This window comes from Trachurus japonicus, chromosome 18 (genome assembly GCF_045865225.1).
Source record: "Trachurus japonicus isolate A0001 chromosome 18, Traja_1.0".
Classification (NCBI taxonomy): Eukaryota; Metazoa; Chordata; class Actinopteri; order Carangiformes; family Carangidae; genus Trachurus; species Trachurus japonicus.
The window spans coordinates 3,338,742-3,358,861 of record NC_140924.1 but is presented as its reverse complement, the minus strand read 5'-3'; the positions used below and the strand labels follow the sequence as shown (position 1 = coordinate 3,358,861).

General features: G+C 43.5%; 2 protein-coding genes across 2 annotated transcripts in view; one reads left to right on the top strand and one right to left on the bottom strand.

Annotated features, from left to right (window-relative positions):
* Positions 1 to 7,506: 7,506 nt before the first annotated feature.
* Positions 7,507 to 14,513, bottom strand: LOC146968338 (low affinity immunoglobulin gamma Fc region receptor II-a-like). The gene is made up of 6 exons (XM_085759113.1): positions 14,483 to 14,513; positions 12,111 to 12,146; positions 11,319 to 11,576; positions 10,062 to 10,310; positions 7,750 to 7,908; positions 7,507 to 7,653 (listed from the first exon to the last, which is right to left on the bottom strand). The coding sequence occupies exons 1-6, from the start codon at positions 14,511 to 14,513 to the stop codon at positions 7,547 to 7,549; spliced, it is 840 nt and encodes a 279-aa protein (XP_085615239.1). The 3' UTR covers positions 7,507 to 7,546.
* Positions 14,514 to 17,030: 2,517 nt separating this feature from the next.
* Positions 17,031 to 20,120, top strand: part of LOC146968329 (uncharacterized) — a 139,425-nt gene continuing 136,335 nt past the window's right edge. Inside the window, exons 1-2 of the mRNA XM_085760493.1 lie at positions 17,031 to 17,126; positions 18,517 to 18,855. Of these exons, the coding sequence (XP_085616619.1) occupies positions 17,036 to 17,126; positions 18,517 to 18,855 (430 nt within the window). The 5' untranslated portion in view covers positions 17,031 to 17,035. The remainder of the gene's footprint in view (positions 17,127 to 18,516; positions 18,856 to 20,120) is intronic.

The window sequence follows — 20,120 nt, the reverse complement described above, 5'->3', positions numbered from 1 at the left end:
TTCTTAGTCCGTTAGGTTTGTTGCATTAGATACACCAATCATGAGACTGTTTAAATATTTCCACATGCGTGTGCAATGAAGAAATGCTTGCTGCTGGTAATTGCAATGAAGAACATCTTACACATAGTCGCTCACATATAGGCTGCTATTTTGCAATGAAGACCTGAAAACCTGCTTCAGCAAAACTGAAGCAAGGAATCTGGATGTAATCATCGACAGCGATCTAAATTTAGAAGAAGTGATATCAATCACATTACAAGATCATCTTTCTATCATCTCAAAAATATTTCCAAATTGACGGGCTTTCTGTCAAAATCAGACTCAGAAAAATTAATCCACGCTTTTATAACAAGTAGATTAGATTACTGTAATGGTTTATTCACTGGACTCCCAAAATCAAGTATTCAGAGGTTACAACTAATTCAAAATGCAGCTGCACGTATTCTCACTGGTACCAAGAAATATCAACACATCACACCCGTTCTGAAGTCTTTGCACTGGTTACCTGTTAGTACAAGAATCGATTTCAAAATACTACTCCTGGTTTACAAAGCACTACATGGCCTTGCACCTCAATACATCACAGATATGCTCACCACTTACACCCCAGCAAGAACACTTTGGTCAACAGGCAGTGGCAACTTACTCATTCCTCGCACCAGATCCAAAGAAGGGGAGGCAGCTTTTAGTGTTTATGCCCCATGAAAATGGAACACCTTGCCTGACACAGTTAGACATGCTACATCAGTAGCCATCTTTAAAAACAGATCAAAAACATATCTTTTCCCAACAGCATTCTGTTGAACTGTGTGTGTATGTGTGTGTGTGCATGTGTCCATATGTGATTGTGTGAGTGGGTGTGTGAGTCTAAGTGTGTGCTGAAGATGACATATATGATTGTTTACTTGCACTTGCACTCTTCTTGTTTTCTATTTGATTTCTAATTGATTTTTAACTATGTATACCTGTTGTAAAGCACATTGAGCCTTGTGCATGAAATGCGCTTTATAAATAAAGCTGAATTGAATTGAATTGCTTACGCACAATAATTGATTTAGTTGATTGTTGATATGACTGATTTATATCAAAAGGGGGATACCTAAAAATCTCCTGCCTGGTTGTGTTACATCTTAAAGAAGGTGGTCACCTGCAGTTTAATTTTAGACATATTTACAACAACGTGGGTGGAACATGGTGTGTTTTTATTGTCTTTTTGTTGTTGTTGTTGTTGTTGTTGTTGTTGTTATTGTTAACTCTTTCGCGACCATTGACGAGTAAACTCGTCACAGCCTGCCGAACGTTCACGACCATTGACGAGTAAACTCGTCAAAACCGTTTTTTTTTTACAGATTACAATAATAGACACTCTGAGGTACCCTGTTTGTGAATATGGTTCCTCTGATATGTAAAACTGTTTTAAACTAAAATCAAAACATAATGTTTTTTATAAACTGTGTGATCTTGGTTTTGTTTGAGTAATCGTTCTCCTTGAATGCTGCTCTGGGGACAGCGTGCAGCGCTGTGCGGCTGTCGGCTACAGTGTTGCCACTTTCTCGCTGAATCTGGCGACTTTCCAAACCCTCTTTTGACAAAAGCGACCGACGACAAATCTGGCAACTTTTTCCGGTGCTGTTACAAACGTTTCTGGTTTGGAGACTCGGATCTGAAAGCCGGTTATCACTGCTGTTTTCACCGTGCAGCGGAGCGGGGGCTGAGCAGCGGGGGCTGTGAGCGGCCGCCCCCGCCCCAGAGCACCCACCGGCGGCCAGTCACACAGCAGTGTCACGGAGCTGCTGCGCTGCAGCCAGAGACCCACACCGCTGCACCGCTGCTCTCCACGCTGCCACACCCCCCAGATTTACCTACAAATATATTTATTTAGCCGTAGAAATGATTTGGGAGACATGCCACACTGCAGAGTAGCGGTAAAATGAGCAGATTGCCACTTGACACAAAAGTGCATTTTTCTCTGAAACTAGAGCGGGAGCTCCGTTTTTGGAGAAACCCAGCTCTCTTCTTCTCCTTCCTACTCATGAACGAAACGGCGGAAAAACGCACCGTTTTTTCGAGGAGCACGTTGGAAAGTCACTCTTCAACCACATGAAGACCGTTTGTTTCTAGGTGATGTACAGAGTTCGGTTCGATGTTAGAAAAAGGTAAACAAATAGCCAAAAACATGTGGTCCTGAGCGGATGTGCTGAGGAATTAGTGTGGTCGCGAAAGAGTTAAAGGTGTTGGAGCAGCAGCATTAACAAACCAGAGGAGGATGGTCAGTCATGTTAAACCTCAGCAGCTGTTGAATATTTGGCTTTCATGTAAAAACCTCAGAGTGATGGTTCAGTTTCCTGCTGCTGCTGCTGAATGACCGGACTGGGAGCTTGTGTTCATGTTACATTGCCATGACTCCATCACGTTCTTTGCCCTCATTGTTCGGCTTCTCCTTCACACAGCGGGACGGGGAGCTGGTCAGAGTCAGGGACAGAGAGGAGGTTTCACTTAGTGAGTGTTTAGCGACTTCTCACGGCTGTTTGGCATCGTCAGTCCTGGACACTGACAGATATTAAAGAGAAGTAGAAGAAGAAGATGTGTTCCTCCTCCTCAGTGTTGACGGTCTCCATGTGTCTCCTGTTGTGTCTCCCTCCATGTCTGTCCCCTGAAGGTAAGGGTCTTTGGTTACACTGTAGTTTCTTTGGTTAACATGGTCACTGTAGTAGATTAAAATTAGAGTGAGGAGCTGTCCTCAGTCACTTTCTGTCTCTGTAGATACTATATAGTAGTTTTATTGTAGTTTAGTTTACAGTAGTACTAGTAGTTAGTAACCGTGGAGTGAGGCGCCGTCATCGCTCTCAGTCTCAACATGGCGGATCTCTTCCTGGTGTTTGGCTCTGTATCAATCAACAGCGTTTCAGAGCGTTAGGTCAGGAGACCAAGCCCAGCTGGACCCAGTCTGGTACCAGAACTAGACGAGGACTCACTGGGTCCTGGTGTGACGGTGTGTTCAGGTGCAGTGGGACACGTCGCTGCCTCGTGTGATGGCGCAGTTCTATTATCCTCTTTGATGTCGATTCTCCGTCATGTCACCATTGTTTTCCTTCACAATACTCAGGTGAATCTGTCAGTACGTTTACATGCAGAGCTTAATCGAGCTATGCTCAAAATTCGATTTTGGTTGGGGCTGTGCGTGGCGCAGTGGTTAAAGCGGCCGCCCCATGTAGAGGCTACAGTCCTCAACGCAGGCGTCCCCGGTTCGAATCCCGCGTAGGGCAGATCTTTCCTGCATGTCATTCCCCCTCTCTCTGCCTCCCCCTTTCCTGTCTGTCTCACTGTGCTGTCAAATAAAGGTGAAAAAGCCCAAAAAATATACTTTAAAAAAATTCGATTTTGGCGTCAAGTCGGACTTCTGTCCTTGTCTCAAGTATGCAACTGAGAAAACCGAATAACTGACGAGGTCCGCCCCCTCATGCGGCGTCACCCGTTGTTTCAGTGGGTTAATACGCCTCCTGTCCTGTTGACTTTTCTGTCACCTCGTAAAAAACTGAATATAAACAACTTAGTAAGCTTAATAATAAATTCTCAACTGAGTCCCAGAGTCCAGACTCTGTTGTGTTCTTCACTCATCACCTACCTGACAGCTGATACCTCACTCTGCTTCTCTCTGCAGGAGGAACAGAGGAGATAGGAGACGAGGCGATAGGAAACGAGGAGAGAGGAGACAAGGAGGGAGGAGACAAGGGTCTACAGATTCGATTAGGAGTTGGTCTGACTGCTGCTCTGTTGGTTGTTGGTGGTGTTGTTGGTTTTATCATCTATAAACGTAAAAACCAGAGGTCAGAAGGGGTCATGTGGAGCTGCTTATACAGCAGCTAGGACTGGTCAACCAGCTGACTGATCAGAAGGTCTACAGAGACTCAGTTGTCCCACTCCTGATCCATGAAGGAGACCAGGACCAGGAACCAGAATCCATCCAGACAGGAGCAGGTTTCACTGAGGACTGATCCTGAGACAAATCCAAATATTCAAGATGACCAAATCCGGATAATGAGTGCTCTAGATGGGACTGTGCATCACAATGAAGGCTGATTGGTCTGTAATCAACAGGTAGAACAGCAGCATGGGCTCACTCAAAGTGTGTTTATTTGAAAAAGGAGTATATGTGTTGTTTTCTGTGCTCTTTGTTGTTTCTTCAACGTCAAACAGCCAGACTCCATCTGGTTGGGCTGTTAAAATAAAACAAAAAAAAGCAAATATCCAGTACATTAGTGAAATTGTGAATATTTCCCCATGTGTTTCAAATTCAAACTTCAATTTTCAAAATTCAAACTTCAAAATTCAAATTCAAGTTGAGTTTGGGGAAAAGTTTTTCAGTTGTAGAAAAGTTAACATTATTTACTAATCACTGTTGTGGTTTAAAATTAGGTGCAAAATATAAATCAATATACTGCATTATGAATATTGTTTATTTGACCAGTTTGAATTTAAAGCAGATATCAGTGGAATGTTTTTGTTAATATAAGTCCTAAATAGTCCTATTTTCCGTCAGCAATCACTTACATGAAGTATTTCAGCCTAAACACGAGTCTCTCCGTCACTCTGCTCTGCTGTAACCCGAGGAGAAAATTTTCCTTGTGGGATACAAGTGTTATCCAATGAGGGGAGAGAACGGCATGAAGGGCTGTGTGTGCAGCCAAGGGATGCGCGTGAATGTGGTGACGTAGCACGAGGACCAATTGATGCCTGACAAGGGCGGGGGCTGCTAACTCATGGTGCGTTCAAGGAAACTCGTACTTTGTGTTTTTCCTTCCTGTGAAGTCATACCAGTTCGATCTGGTACGAGTTCACGGGTCGGAAGTTACGAGTGGCCGTTATAGGGAACTTTCACAGACAACAGGACGGTAAAAACACGAGCTACGGGTTACCTGGAACGCTACCAAGTCGTAGTTGTGACTTGAAGCTGTAACTTACGGTTTCAAAAGCCTGCCTTGAACACAGCATTAGCCGAAACGGCCGTGCCACTGATATCTGCTTTAATTTAATTCACATTCTGTTCTTAAAATCCCCCCTGAATCCACCCGACTGCTGGGATCAGAATAATCCTGTTTTTTTTTTATCAAAGTTTTCCCGATCCTACTAAAAGGTTTTGAACAACACAAACTGAGGGTTTTATCCAGATCAAAACCAAGACTGGATCACGTGATCTAATCCGATCTCAGTATCCGTTTTTGGTTTTGAACAACCCATTTTCAAGATTTGATCCAATCCATTATCCATGTTATACCTTTGAACAACTGGGGTTCTCACTAAGATCAGATGGAGGTAGATGATTAGTGGAGAATGTCTCAGTTTGTAAATAATAATAACAACAATAATGTAAATACAGCTGGTCTGTTGTGTGTAAATAGAAACTGTGTGACCTGATCTGTTATTGATTGATTGATTGATTGATTGATTGATAGTGTCAGATGTTCAGTGTGTCAGGTGCTGCCCCCTGCTGGCTGCTGCAGCAGGTAACACCTCCAGGCTGAAACATGATCCTTCATGGGTGGAGCTGTTTGTCTCTTCGTGTGTGTTGTGAGAATTCACTTCAAGCTGTTTTATTGTTTTAATACATTTCAAAGGATTAAAAACAGGAAGTCATTTGTTTGACGATCACAGAGAGTCTGACTGGATCTCTGACGATCAATCACTGATAATCAATGAGTTCAGCTTGATCTTTGACATCTGATCAAGTCTTGATGATTCTGTGAAGCTGTTTGTGTCTGACTGTTTTACATTTAGTAAAATCACATGTTGATCATCTGAACTCTCTCTGATGTCACTTCCTGTTTCTGTGAATCTCAGTATCTCATATGAATGAAATAAATAAATGAATGTAACAACACAGAAAAGACTATTTTCTTCATTTTGACCAAACTTCATGTTTTCATACATTTGTGTATTTATTGAGTTCAGTATTTATTGATTGATTGATCCTCAGTCAGATGTTCAGTTCTTCCATAAACTGATCTGAGAGCAGCTCTACAGACTAGTCCAGGTGAAGTGTGGTGCTGCCCCCTGCTGGCTGCTGCTGCAGGTGAGCTCTGCTCTGCTCTGCTCTGCTCTGCTTTATAGAAACCAACTCACTGACTATTGTAGTGGTAAAGCCCTGTTCAAATACACAGTCACAGCTCCACTCAACTCGGTTCAGGTTCTTTTCCATTACAACTTGGTTCTTCATAGTTCCTCCTCAATGTTCTTCACAGCAACACTCAGTGCACACAATTAGACCTCTGAGATTAACTAATGAATGAATGAAATGCAAAAATAACTGTTAAAGTTATGTAGTTATGAATTTAACAAAAATAATAATTCTCACTGAAAGAAAACACTTCTCCATATTACACTTTTTTTTTCTACTCAACAGGTTACTCATACAACAACAGTTGGGTTTTTCCTTTCTTTTTTCTGTTTCCCCAACAGGTTACCCCACCAGGTTGCCAGATACCATGGGACATAAAACACCCAGTTGACTCATATCACAGGGCAGGAGAAAGGGTTAAAAATAGGGACACTGTGTAAATCAGTCACATGACACCTTTAATACAGTAATATAATGTAATAAACTTTATTTGTATCGCACCTTTCAAAACACAGTTACAAAGTGCTTTACAGATCAAGTAAAAATAACACCGTCATCAAAAACATTTAGAAAAACATAAAACCAAAAACCTGATCTGCTTTGCGGAGTGAGATAAAACAGTCAGGATAAAAGCATAAAACCATAATCAGCAGTACAAATGGAATGAAAACAAAATATAAACAATAAAGGTGGCAAACAACAGAGCTACTCTAAAAAAGTTTTTCCAAGGTCTGCTTGGGAAAAGAAGGGTTTAACCTTAACAATGTTTCTAATTTGTAAGAAGCAAGACTGAACTACTTTGGTAATTTGTTGCTCAAAGCACAGCTCTGAATCAAAGATGACACCCAGATTTCGGGCAGAGTGTTTAATGTTAGATGGCAGTGATCCGAGATTCTTTTTTAGATTTCTGGTTTGGTTGGGGGGATCGAATAGAATTATTCTGTTTTGGATTAATTCAGCTGGAGGAAGTTTTGAGACATCCAACATTTAATATCAAAAAGACAGGCAAGAATTCTAGCGCATTCATCCGTGTTGTTGCCAGCAAGCGGTAGATAGAGTTACGTGTCATCTGCGTAAAAATGTACATTAATTTTATGATTATTAATAATTTCACTCAGGGTAAGCATATAGAAGAAAACAGTGGACCAAGAATTGACCCCTGGGGAACACCAGATAAAAATGGAGCTATTGATGAGGAGAAGTCTCCCATCACAACCGAAGATCTATCTGAGAGGTAAGGGTGGAAAAGGGGAGAAACAAGAAAAAAGCAGCTCCCAGACTATGCTCCTACAGTGTGGGACCGGGAAAAACATTTTTAAATCAATGCACGAAACAGCTAAAAAAAAATTAAGCAATAGCTAGAACCAAAGTATTGGTAGAGATCAATAAGCATTGATTACTGAAAAACTGAAGCTTTAAACATGTATTCACTCAGAAGTCGTGCTTGGTGCCCAATGCCATGACATCATCATAGTCCTCAGCCAATCCCTGCTTGGCTTCAGTGGACAAGGCTGCCATGGAGACGGACGGTTGGTTACCTGACATCAACAGGTGACGGTAGGAAAAGGTAGAAAACATATTTATAAATGTAATAATCAATCAATCAATCAATCAATCAATCAGTGGAGTGTTACCTGTGGGTCTGCGGCGATACACAGACACCATGAGGACGGTGCAGATGAAGTACGGACTGAACACCACCAGGTATCGGACCACGAACAACACAAGCTGGAAGGAGGACGAGGCAGGGGGCGGAGCTCCAGAGGTGGGAGGGGCAGAGTGACGTGGTGAACCTTTGAGTGGAGCCGAAGGAGAGAGAATATCAGCTCCTGTTTGCAGTGCATCGTTGGTATAAACAAACACTTTCTCAACTTGAGAGTTTCTGAATCAAACTTAAATCCAATATCTAGTGATGGACGCTAATGTAGCTTCTCCCGCATTACAGCATAGTTCAGTTCAGTTCAGTAAACTTTATTGTCAATCACACAATGTAACTGACAGTTACACAAGGGGATCGAAATTACATTTCCCCAAACTCCAAATGTGCAATTTAAAACAAATTTAAAAGTATAAAAAATGTCAACATACATTTACCACACATATATGACATAAAAGCACAGATATACTGACACAGCATAGCCAAATGTTTAACCTAAAACCCCTACAAATAAATGTAATTGTGTGTTGATTTTGGCGCCCCCCGTGGACCAAAGTGATAGTGTTTTGCTGGAATGAAGACTGCATTTCCAATGAGCTTATATTAGCACATATTGCCGTAAGGACGCTTATCTGCCCACATGTACTACCTGCGTTTCCATTACAGATTTTCGCAAAATAAAAGCGATATTTCTGAAACTTCGAAAAAGTGCAATTGCTATTTGCGGGTGTTTCCATTGAAAGGTATTTTGCGAATGAGCCGTAATGCGTCTTGCGTTTCTATGGTGACGGCACAGCGATCTCAGCTGCCGACAGCTGTTGCTGTTATTGTTTTTAACAAAGACAAAAACAGCGCTTGATTGCTGAAAGGCAAAGCCCGTGTGGCGCTGGCAGCGGCCACAAATAAGGACGCACTCACACGGGCCAGTTGTACCGTGCTGAAGCTCTAATGCCCCCTCCTCTGTCCCCGCTGGCCCGCACTCACACCACCTCCAACCCAAGCTGCTCAGCACGGTTTCCTCCGTTGATATATAGAGGGATTAATTGTTTACCAACACGGTGGATGTGCGCTTTAACCTGACTGCAGAAAGAACGGAGCCTTTTAAACACCAGCGGTGATGAGGCGCTGACAACAATATAGGTGGTTGTGTCCACACACCCGTACTGGTTTATGTGACTTAAGGTGACATTTCGGCGCAGGAGGGAGTGGGAGCGTGGATGCGAGCCAGTCTCCTTCAACCATGCACGGAAAAGGGGAACGATAGGAAAGGTTTTTCTAATTTATTGAGAAACAATGCCCAGGTCAGTGTGGTAAGGTGAAGAGGGCCCGGGTGGGGATTGAACCCACACCTCCCGGGTAAGAGTCATGCGCGCTTGCCAGTCACCCAAAGGGACATCCCCTTGGCCAAGTAGCCAGGGCACATGATCAATTGGAGGCATAGTGACAGGAACCTCAACTGTCACATCAGCAATGCATGACAATAAACATGTGGTTCATTTGTCCCCTCAAGTTACATAAACCAACACAGCTGTGGACACACACAACTCCGGTGACGCCGGTGACGTGTAGAAAAGCGAAAAAAGTGTTTCCATTACACTTTTGCGATACACGTTTGTATCGATACGTCTCAAAAACCACCTCATGAGAGTGTAAAAACTTTTTTGCGATATTTGAGAGTTAAATGTAGGTGTTTCCATTACCAGTTTTTAATTTCGATATTTAGGTTTTGCGCATTTCAAGGGGTAATGGAAACGCACCTACTGTCTGCATGCCGTAAATCGTTTCATCCAGTGGACTGACTCGACCACTGCCTCCTGAAGGTTCAGAGTTTCACTATTTAGAAACAGCTCATCTTCACACCAATGGCCTAATTAGCTGTTATAGATCAAACAGAGACGTCAGCACAAACCAGAGACTTTAAATGTCCAGTTAAACGTCCCTTGTGGGGGCGTTGATTTACCGTTTAACTAAATTAACTGATAGGACACCCTTTCATTCCCAGTGTTAGTGTGACCGATGCTGTTTTGGCCTGCCCGTGAGTGGGTTTCGAACCCAGGTCTCCTGCACCGCGAGCGACAATGCTAATCGTTTCGCCAAGAGGTCAATGACCATTTGGCAAGTGGATTAGTATGTCTTTCACACGTCGTCAATTCTCCTTACTGGTACCTCATGACTGTGGCTGTACCGGCGGACCTCCGTTACATTAGCATATCATGTATAAAACATTACCAAAATAAAACATATACTATGTACCACTGTTAGCACATACTGGTGCTGAATCCCTCTGACCTGTGACAGTGATCCAGCTGGGTGGAGACCCTCCATGGCCTGTGATGTCACAGCTGTAGAGGCCTTCATCAGACTTGGTAACATGGTGGATGGTCATGTGACGTGTAGGCTCAGTCCTGATGAGGGAGCCATCTTTATAGAAAGCAGCTGGGGGGTTGGAGGGAGGGGTCTCCTTTGATTGACAGCTCAGAGTGACATCATGTCCCTCCATCACAGGGAGGACAGGACTCTGCAGGATCACTGGTCCACCTCAACACAGAGACAAAGTACAGCAGTTGATCCATTTCTACACAGTTATCTCTAGGCAACAATTAAGTCGTATAGGCAACTGGACTTGAATTTGTCTAGGAAGATGTTTCCTCAATAGTCCCCACTAGTCTGACAAAACAGTGGAGAAAGACCCAAGTATTCAACCTCTGTGGGGGTGTTTACCAAAGTATTTGTGGGTGTGTTCACAAAAGTACTATCGAAGCTCCTCCTCCTCCCAAATTTGACGAACCAGGAAGAGGATCTTCCGCTACAAACAAGCTTGAAATATAGACTTATTTAATTTTTTTCGGGGCAATTTCGCATTTCGGGGCTTCAATACAAGACGGACATTACATACCAGCAGCATGGAGGTATCTGGATGTTTTTTGGTGTGTCTTTTTGTTACGAAGACAGTTGGTATCCGTTTACAACCGTCATGTGGACATGCACTGCTACGCCGAGACCCCCTGTAACTCAGAGAAGCCACGGAGGACTCTGAAACTTCTCCCAGCCCTTAGTCCACATGAGGGGGAGGAGATAATGAGTGATATTTCAATTTTGGCTGAACGATCCCTTTAATATGAAGTATTTGCCCGTTTTGCAGTTAATTATACACATGATCCGTTTGACCCCAAAACGAAAAAAGAGGATCAATGCAGCCTCCGTTTCCTTTCTGATTGTGTCCGTCCGTTTGGAGTGGGGGGGTTTCCCCCAATAGCCTTTTCGGAATAGCGGGGTCTTCAGAAATAATAGAAAACCCCGCTATTACGATGAATGGAAGTCTATTTTCGGAAAGGCGGGGTGTAACCGAGTGAGGACTAGTCATACTGATGCATTATGAACTGATGAGGCCCCTTGGATAAGAGACAAAATGTCCTCCTAGACAAATACAAGTCCAGTTGCCTTCGACTTAATTGTTGCCCATAGATAACGATGACCTGGATGAATGAGAATATCCAGCTTCATCAACACAGCTTCATCAACACTGACTCCACAGTCTGATCTTACCAGTCACAGTGATGTTGATGCTGCGGCTTGTTGCTCCCTCTGCAGACTCACACCAGTAAACTCCACTGTCAAACTGGTCAACGTAGCCGATCTCACAGGAGGAACCATTTAAGTTTCCCCAGTCGACTCCACACTGAGTTCTCTCTCCTCTGGTTGTGTTCCGCCTCAGTGTCCATCCACCAAAGCTCTCCTCACAGCTCAGAGATACCGAGTCATATTGAAACAGCTGAGATGTGTTGGGACTCACAGTCAGACGAGCTGAGGAGGAGAAAACAGCCTGATATTAAAGCAGAAGTAAGCGATATTTTTGTGTTAATATAAGTCTTAAATAGTTATATCTTCCGACAGCAATCACTTCTATAGAGTGTTTGGTCTGAAACACGGGTCTGTCAGTCACTCTGCTCTGCTCTGAGCCAAGGAGAAAACATTTATCGTATCCTACAGTTTTTATCCAATGAGGAGAGAGAACGGCATGCAGGGCTGTGTGTGCAGCCAAGGGATGCGCCTGAATGTGGCGACGTAGGGACGAGGACTGTTATGGTGCGTTCAAGGCAACTCGTATTTTTCCGACCTGTGAAGTCGTACCAGTTCGATCTGGTACGAGTTCACGGGTCGGAAGTTACGAGTGGCCGTTATAGTGACTTTCACAGGTAAAACAGGTCGGAAAAACACGAGTGGGTTGTCTGGAACTTTTAATTGTCAGTGTTGTTGCCGCTGTACTCTCAGTCCTCCGTCTTCTCTCCACGCTGCTTCCACAGATGAATCAGCTGTGAACAGCAGGAGTTCACTCACCTGTGTGTGTTGTGCAGCAGAGCAGAGACATCAGACCTGCAGAGACACAACAGTCAGGTTGAAGGCTTCACACTCAACAGGAGGACACTTAACAGAAGTGGGTTTGGTTTTACAGTTACTGAAGTAGAGTGAGAACAGAAAGGAGGAAATGGTTTTGTCGTGTATGATCTACCTGAAGTTTGTGGTGGAGAAACAACAGCCAGAGCAGCCTCGGCTCTGTTAGGACTATTTAATGTGAGTCTATATAATACTACAAGACAAAACCCAGAGTTCAGTCTCCACTGAGCAAATAATTGTTCTCACGATCTTACGGTGTAGAACAGGGTTATTCAATTAAAATTCATTGAGGTCCAGTTACTAAACTTCCATCCAAGTGAAAGGTCCGAACCTTATAAAGTCCAAATGGTGTCTTATAAAGCCTACCCCTATGTCAAATAAATAAAATCAACAAAGTGCATTTTCATATCTATTGTCAATTTTCAACACAGGAAACAGTTAACATAGTGCACTTGTATAGTAAATAACTAGCTTTTTAAAAAAAAATTATTTTTTTTTTACCATGAATAAAAGTTGCCCCCAGACAAATTAATTTAAGGTCTGTATTTCAATTAAAGAGAACAAGACAGAATAAATAAGGGGGTTTCCCTGTTTGTTTTTTTGGTGTTTTTTTTTCTTTCTTTTTTTGAGGCCAAGGTGTCAAAAGCATCTTGATAGCTGCACTGTCATTGCATTGTCCCCCTCCATTAAATATGGAGGGAGGCTGAAAATCACAGTTCTGGTGATACAAGTCAGTAGTCCTGAAATAGGTGTTTCTCTTCTATAACACACATTCTACATCTCTGAAGCGATGTCTTCCCGCATACGGGCTTCCTTCTCCTTCCAAACGGGGCAGAGCTCCGCGTGAAAAAGTTTACAGACCGAGGGAGAACCGGGGTCTGACACAACACCGGCGGAGAAGCAGGAAACAAGCATGTCGCACCGCTACGGCACCGCTCTCGGTTTTGAGCGCACATTAAAGTAATGGGCTTGTGCGCGCAACAAGAGACCCATCTGAACGGCCCCCACGCACGCACGCACACACACACACAGAACACACACATGCTTAACCAAGGCGGCGGCGGCCACAAACGCCCGGCGGCTCGCCTTTGACTTCAGCATCAACTTTTTTTTATTTTGGAGCAAGACATGCTGTCATCAGTCCGTCTCCTTTCTCTTTCCCTCTCGGACGCACTGGCCGCGCAGGGTAAACAAACGATCTGATTGGCTCAATTGAGTGAAGCTGCCGTATTGACCTATAGCTGAGCCCGCTGTCCCGTCGGAAAAAAATGCTCCAGGAAAATGTTAACTTATTAGAGATTGGTCTCGGGTCCGGATCGAACCATCACTCGGTCCGGGTCCGGACCGAGGTCCGCCATTTGGTGATGCCTGGTGTAGAAGAAAAAAACAAAAAACATATCGTCCTATTTGGGCCTTTAAACTTTTCTTCTCCATTTAAGTAAAATAAACTCAAAAACTCAATACATGACGCTGGAAAAGCTGGATCTCAAGTAGAGTTAGAAAAACAACCCGAGTCGCATATATATATAGGCAAAAGATAAGAAAAATAAAGTTCAGAACTTCATGCACAGAGGTGCACTGCAAAGAGAGCGACTGACTCATATCATTAATGTGTGGCTTATATACATGTAACCTGGTCTCAGTACTTTTCCATCTCTCCTGTTGAGGCCTTATCTCTGCTGACTGTGCACCTTATTCTGTGGCATTGGCCTCAGCATCATACTCTTCTCCGAAAGTGTGCCACTCTCCTAGTCTTATTTGAGATGGTGCCATTGACTTCAATGCAATGGAAAGTGGCACCTTCGGTCCTCGCCTTGTGGCCATTCTATGTAACTACATCAGAAGTCCTAGCTCAGCAGAAAGTGTTATAAGGGTCATGTATAGTTCACTTTCCATCTCCAGTTTCTTTCTTTTCATTGGTCTTGTTGTATGCAAGCTTTTATGTCATTTTTCATTAAAAAAAATACCACAACAACGGCACATTGTTGACTGTAAATACATTGTTTTCCCCAGAGTTCTTCTTGATTGTGTTGATTTCTTCTCTGTGGATTCATGTTTTTCAAACTCCAACTCTTCAGTTTGATATCTCTGTGAAGTCTGGTGATATTACGACAGAAAACCACCGCCCTACCGTCTCCACAGATCGAGGACCTACCTAGACCAAGTCCCAGGTTGGTGGAAAAACTGCTTTTAGAAACAGCATGAGTTTGATGTGTAACCAAATTAAATTGAATTAGAGAACAGAACCTCATTAAAATAGACAGTATTACATCTCTTAAATTACCACTAACAGACATGAAGAGAGATTAACTTACAGAGCAGCTTCAGCAGAGAGGTTTCCTCCATCCTGACTGTCAAACAACAATGTAACAGCTGCTCTCTGATCAGTTTATGGTAAAAACCCTCCTTCTTCCTCAGTGGCTGTGACACTAATGTGGTTTCAGCTACAGAGGTGACTGAAAAGGACAATAGTGAAAAGAACAGTAGTGTCTTCACTTGAAACTGCTCTAATGATCAAAAAGGTTCTTGACTTTAATTTACATAATATTTATAATAGAATGATTAGTTCATCATGAAATCAAAAATCTTGTAGACATTGATAGAAAGAACCGTCCATTTCATGAGGACAAGAGAAAGGTTGTTTGACTTTAACCACAGGACTGTGGTCAGGATGTGACTTATATACAGTTTGCAGACTGCAGCTGCACACATGCAGAGCGTGTCACACATCACATCACGGCCCACCCCCCCACCCTCGAGACATCAAGTCTGCCGACCACAAATGTCTCTAGTTGTACAAACTTAAGCTCAGATAGAAAAACACTGCTGTCTTTGTAGCCAAGAGCCAACTACCATCAAAAAAGCTGCTCATAGCCACAAATAATGCTCAGAACAGCACCAACAGGGTCCCATCCCATAATATGAGGCATCAAACACCTGCTTTGCCTGGTTTCTACTGAAAAGAGAACAAATCACAACTCACCCACTCTCCTCCAGCTGCTTCCTACTAATGCAGAAGCCCTGACGAGTCGATTACCGAGTACATCAGTGTTCCTCTCTGTTTGACTTTTTGGAACGAAGCACCACTGGACTCCTGACTTCTCTACTGCATTTGGTCATCAACTTCTTAGGGCTTTCCCACAACTAGCAAGCAGATGGAGGAGTGTGGGTGAGTTGTGTTTTTGTCTCTTTTCAATGGAAACCAAGCGAGCAGGTGCTCAGGCACCGGGTCGGTTTGAGCTGCGTTCATATTTATACTTTCAAACTTTTCAGGCAGTGATCAGTGTCGGCGGCTGTCCTGAAATGTGTGTTTCTCTTCTATAAAACATATTCTACATCTCAGAGGCCATGTCTTCCCACCTACAGGCTTCCTTCCCCTTTCAAAGGGGTCGACGCGGCTCGGTGCGCCTTTCCCACTGCCACCAAAAGTCGATTGTTAGCGGGTTTAAACAGGTTTTTTGACCAGTGGGAAAGGGGTATAATTGTCTTCCCCCTCCTTGTGTATTTAAACTGTGTTTCCCTTCCCTTCTGTGCCAGATCGTCTTGTCCTTTGAGTCAGGCCCAATTCCGATTCTATTTTTCATCCCTACCCCCTACCCCTAGCCCTTAACCCTTGCCCTTGAAACGGAGCTAGGAGTAGGGTTGAAAGTCAACCCCTACGAATTGGGACACCACTTCAACAATCACATACGTCATCAGTCGTCTCTGCTGGCTTTCACATAAGCAGACGTGACGAGCTTTTGCCACAAATCCTCTATTCAGAACCACGTTAACTTAATAAAATAAAATAAAATTGAATGAAGAATGATCGGTTCATTGTAAAACATTTATTTATTGATGTAAATGTGATGATTTCTGTATGTAGGCTACAGATCCCCCAGGCAGTGCTGCTCCTGTGTCCAAAAGCCTCACTTTTATTTCAAACAAATGAATGCGACAATTGTTACATTTCATCAATGAGACGAGCATTTATCTCCTAAATAGAATGTAACTACGTGGCGATAAACCTTTAAAATGGCTGACAAGCTCTCCGGACGGGGTGGTGTCTCCGTGACGAGCCGTTGATCTGCTCCACAGGTGGAGGCTCCAACGTGGAGCTTCACTTCTCCGAAAAACATCGGAGCAAACGTCTAAACAGCCGTCATTTGGACCGACCGCACATTGGGGATCTAAACAGCTACTTTCTCGCATGAAAAAATATTAAAACTTAACAAAATGACGTAATAACAGCGCTACAGTGAGAAATGAAACAGCTGCCGGTTGCCGCAAGATGCATTCTGGGAAACTTGCCATAGCCCTCGGTCCGTAATTGTACCTTTGCCTGTTGAATTGCCTACCTGGTGTTGACCCCCGCCTGCAATAAACGACTCTGAGGCCTGAGCCCATCAGTTCCTTCATTGTGTCCTGAACCGTACCTGATAATACAGGACTGTTTAGGCTGTAAAAATGAGGTATGAGGTAGTTTCCAGTAAACTCTGGACTATCTCCCTTCAGGACACTTGGATTGCAGTGGACGAGCAGTGTGGAGGAATATTAAATGGTTTTTGTGTAGTTTTATGGACGTTTTTGTGTCGGGCCCTTGACCTGAGACCAAGAGAATCTCTGTAGAGCCATAAACACCTCACTGCTCTTTGTATCAGTCGCTGTAGCCACTTGTGTGTGTGTGTGTGTGTGTGTGTGTCGTCAGGTGTTTAAATGAACCGTGTTATAGCCTTCTTGTAAATCACATGACTCCTCCCTCCGCCCCGCTGCATTACAACTGGGTGTGTACAGCAGTTACTTCCCTCTCACAGATCAACTCAGGTCACAGTCTGTCATTCATCTGCTGCTCACCGTTGGTCTGGAGACTGATAGTAGAGTAGAGGGAGATGAAAAAGAAGAAGAAGATGTGTTCCTCCTCAGTGTTGATGGTCTCACTGTGTCTCCTGCTGTGTTTTCCTCCGTGTTTGTCCTCTGACGGTAAGGACCTGAACTCTCTGTAGTGACCGTAGTAGTTACTATATATACTGTACTTACTATGAAAATATGTATTGTATTATAATTTCAGTGATCAAGACCCCAGGGAGAGTAGCTGCTGGAAAGTCCAGCAGCTAATGGGAGTCTTTAATAAACACAAACATAAACTGTACTATCCGTCAGCCCATTACACTAGGACTTTACACAGTCCATTGTTTTTTACAGAACGGACTGAGCAACAGTAGAAGCAGCAGAGCCAATAGAACCTGTAGAACCTACACTAGAATGTATTGCACTTCAGTAAATGTACTTCATATAACAGCTGTGATACTGATTCATTTACAAGGCAAACACGCTCCAAGCCTGTAATATGAAGAAGATGAGATAAGATAAGATCCCTTTGTCACTGTATCTAAAATAATCTAAAGGACATTGCCCTTTACAGTGGTATTTAGACACAGACCAATCATTTAAAAAAACTATTCAACATAAAACGAAGTACGCTAAAATTTTAATAGGAAACAAACATAGTAGGTAGTGTGAGTAAAGTGCTGCAAGTTCAACATATTGCATTAGTAGATGCTGGTGATATGTTGCACAATATGAATGCAGTGTGTGTTTGTTCAGAGTCTGAATGGCTGCCAAGAAGAAACTGTAAAAGTCTGTTGGTGTTTTTATTGATTGTATTGCCTCTCTGAGGGCAGAAGTCCAACGTGTAGGTGACCAGGGTGGGTTACACCCCGCCTTATCGAAACTCTGCCTTTCCAAAAACGCTATTCATGGGTTGCAGTGACATCACGTCGAAGGGACCGCCGCCATATTTGTGTCCTATTTGATAGGTCTCCTCATATGACAGCATGCAAACCTCAGGATGGAAAGTTTCTTGACAAAATGGCAGGGTTTCATACATCCTGTCTGGGTTTATATCTCTATAACAACAGACAAACTCTATATTATCACACTTATTACACAGTTTATTAATTAATTAATTAATTTGAGACGTAATGTTGATCAAAGTCCTTAGTCCGGTCGCTTCTCCGCTGTTTGCTCCTCACCCTCCTCTCGGTCGACTCGTGTGTAGTTGTTTTCAACGCAGCAGTCCCATACTGATTTGTTGGCATATTGTCTGATTTGTGTGTCTGATGGACGGTTTTGGAGAGAAATGTGCTTGGGTGTGGAGTTTAAAGGGGTTGTTTCTTTAGTCTGGTGATGATCCAAAACACCAAACCAGAGGGCCCAAAGCCACTGTGCCGCCATCTTCCATCATTAAATCTGTTTAGTGATCAGACTATGGAGCTGTCTGAACAGGAACTATCAAAATGAATGTTTTCTATGAAGACCTGGATGGCTGACTAACTTCCTGTTTGTCTCCATATTTGTCATTGTGTTTCAGTCTCTGAAGCGTTAAAAGTGAAACCAGGAGAAGACGCCACTCTACAATGTCATAGCTCAGGAAAAGCTGAAGTTGTACTGATACAATGGACCAGACCTGATCTGACGTTAGAAGGATACATCTTCATCTACAAGGACGGTCGTGTTCATGGAGAGTCCCTGCATCCGTCTTATCGTGGTCGAGTGGAGCTGAAAGATCCAGAGATGAAGGACGGAGACGTTTCTGTGGTTCTGAAGAACATTAACTTCAGTGATACTGGGAGATACGAGTGTCTTGTTGGAAATAAAGGAAACAAACCTAAACTCATCAGCAACATCACCCTGATTGTTCAAGACTCAGGTGAGTTTTACAGCTGAAAGGTGTAGTCACAGTGACATCACTGGTTCTGATGCTCAGGTGTTTCTCTGTTTCATTCCCAGTGAACATGAGAGCTGAACCTGGACAGTCTGTCTCTCTGCCATGTCGAGCTCCCAGCAACACTGACCTCATAGCTGCTGAATGGACCAGACCTGAACTGAAACCAGAATATATCTTTGTGTACCGGGACGGGAAACCTGATCCACACAACCAGCATCCATCGTATCAGAACCGGGTGGAGCTGAAGGACAGAGAGATGAAGGACGGAGACGTGTCCATGACCCTGAAGAACGTGAACAGAGACGACACAGGAACATACAAGTGTCATGTCATCTACACAAAGACAGAGAGCAACAGTGGATCCAGTAATAGGTCTGTTCCCATCAGCATCGTCCACCTGCAGGTCCAGTCAGGTGAGTCCCAGAGTCCAGACTCTGTTGTGTTCTTCACTCATTACAGGTGATACCTCACTCTGCTTCTCTCTGCAGGAGGAACAGGGGGTCTACAGATTGGACTAGTAGTTGGTCTGACTGCTGCTGCTCTGTTAGTTGTTGGTGTTGTTGGTTTAATCATCTATAAACGTAAAAATCAGAGGTCAGAAGGGGTCAGAGAGAGGGGTAGAGCTGCTTATACAGCAGCTAGGACTGGTCAACCAGCTGATTGATCAGAAGTTCTACAGAGACTCAGTTGTCCCACTCCTGATCCTGAATCAGACCCAGGATCAGAGGGTCTGGAGTAGGGATGGGCAATGATTTTTGAATAGCTGAATAGTCATTCAGTTAAAAAAAATTGTCTTGTCTGAAAAAATGTAAATGTTCCCTTTTTACTGTCACAGAAGGAGAAACATAGAAAGACTCAACAGAAAGTTCTGTGTGAAACTCTGTCAAATGAAAACAAGTGAAACTGAGGTGCAGCTCAAACTCTGCAAGGTGCGGACTGTGATGAGAAGCTACCGGAAAATATTGCCGTAGTTTTACGCCGGGAGAGAAGACTTCCTCGTTAAGATGAGCGCTCATTACGTGACGAGGACCGCTGTGACCAGAAGCAGTACCGTTACATTATTCCCCGACACTGAGTCTCACAGTCCACAATTTCATTTTTAATGGACCGGCGGTACCGCTCCTCCAGCACTGCTTCTCATTTCAAATGGCAGAGAGAGAGATGGGCGCCGAGGGGAGGGGTGTGTGGTGCTTTTTTCAAAATTTTCTCATCATCTTTCAGATCGTAGAACATAGCTTTAGTGTGCA

What these genes read in the sequence shown, in the direction of transcription:
- LOC146968338 (XM_085759113.1), bottom strand. Translation starts at nt 14,513, where the DNA reads ATGGAGGAAACCTCTCTGCTGAAGCTGCTCT. An exon ending in CAGCTGGATCACTGTCACAG is followed by an intron (nt 7,909 to 10,061) that starts GTCAGAGGGATT and finishes CTCCACTCAAAG; the next exon opens with GTTCACCACGTCACTCTGCC. An exon ending in GTATCGCCGCAGACCCACAG is followed by an intron (nt 7,654 to 7,749) that starts GTAACACTCCAC and finishes TGTTGATGTCAG; the next exon opens with GTAACCAACCGTCCGTCTCC.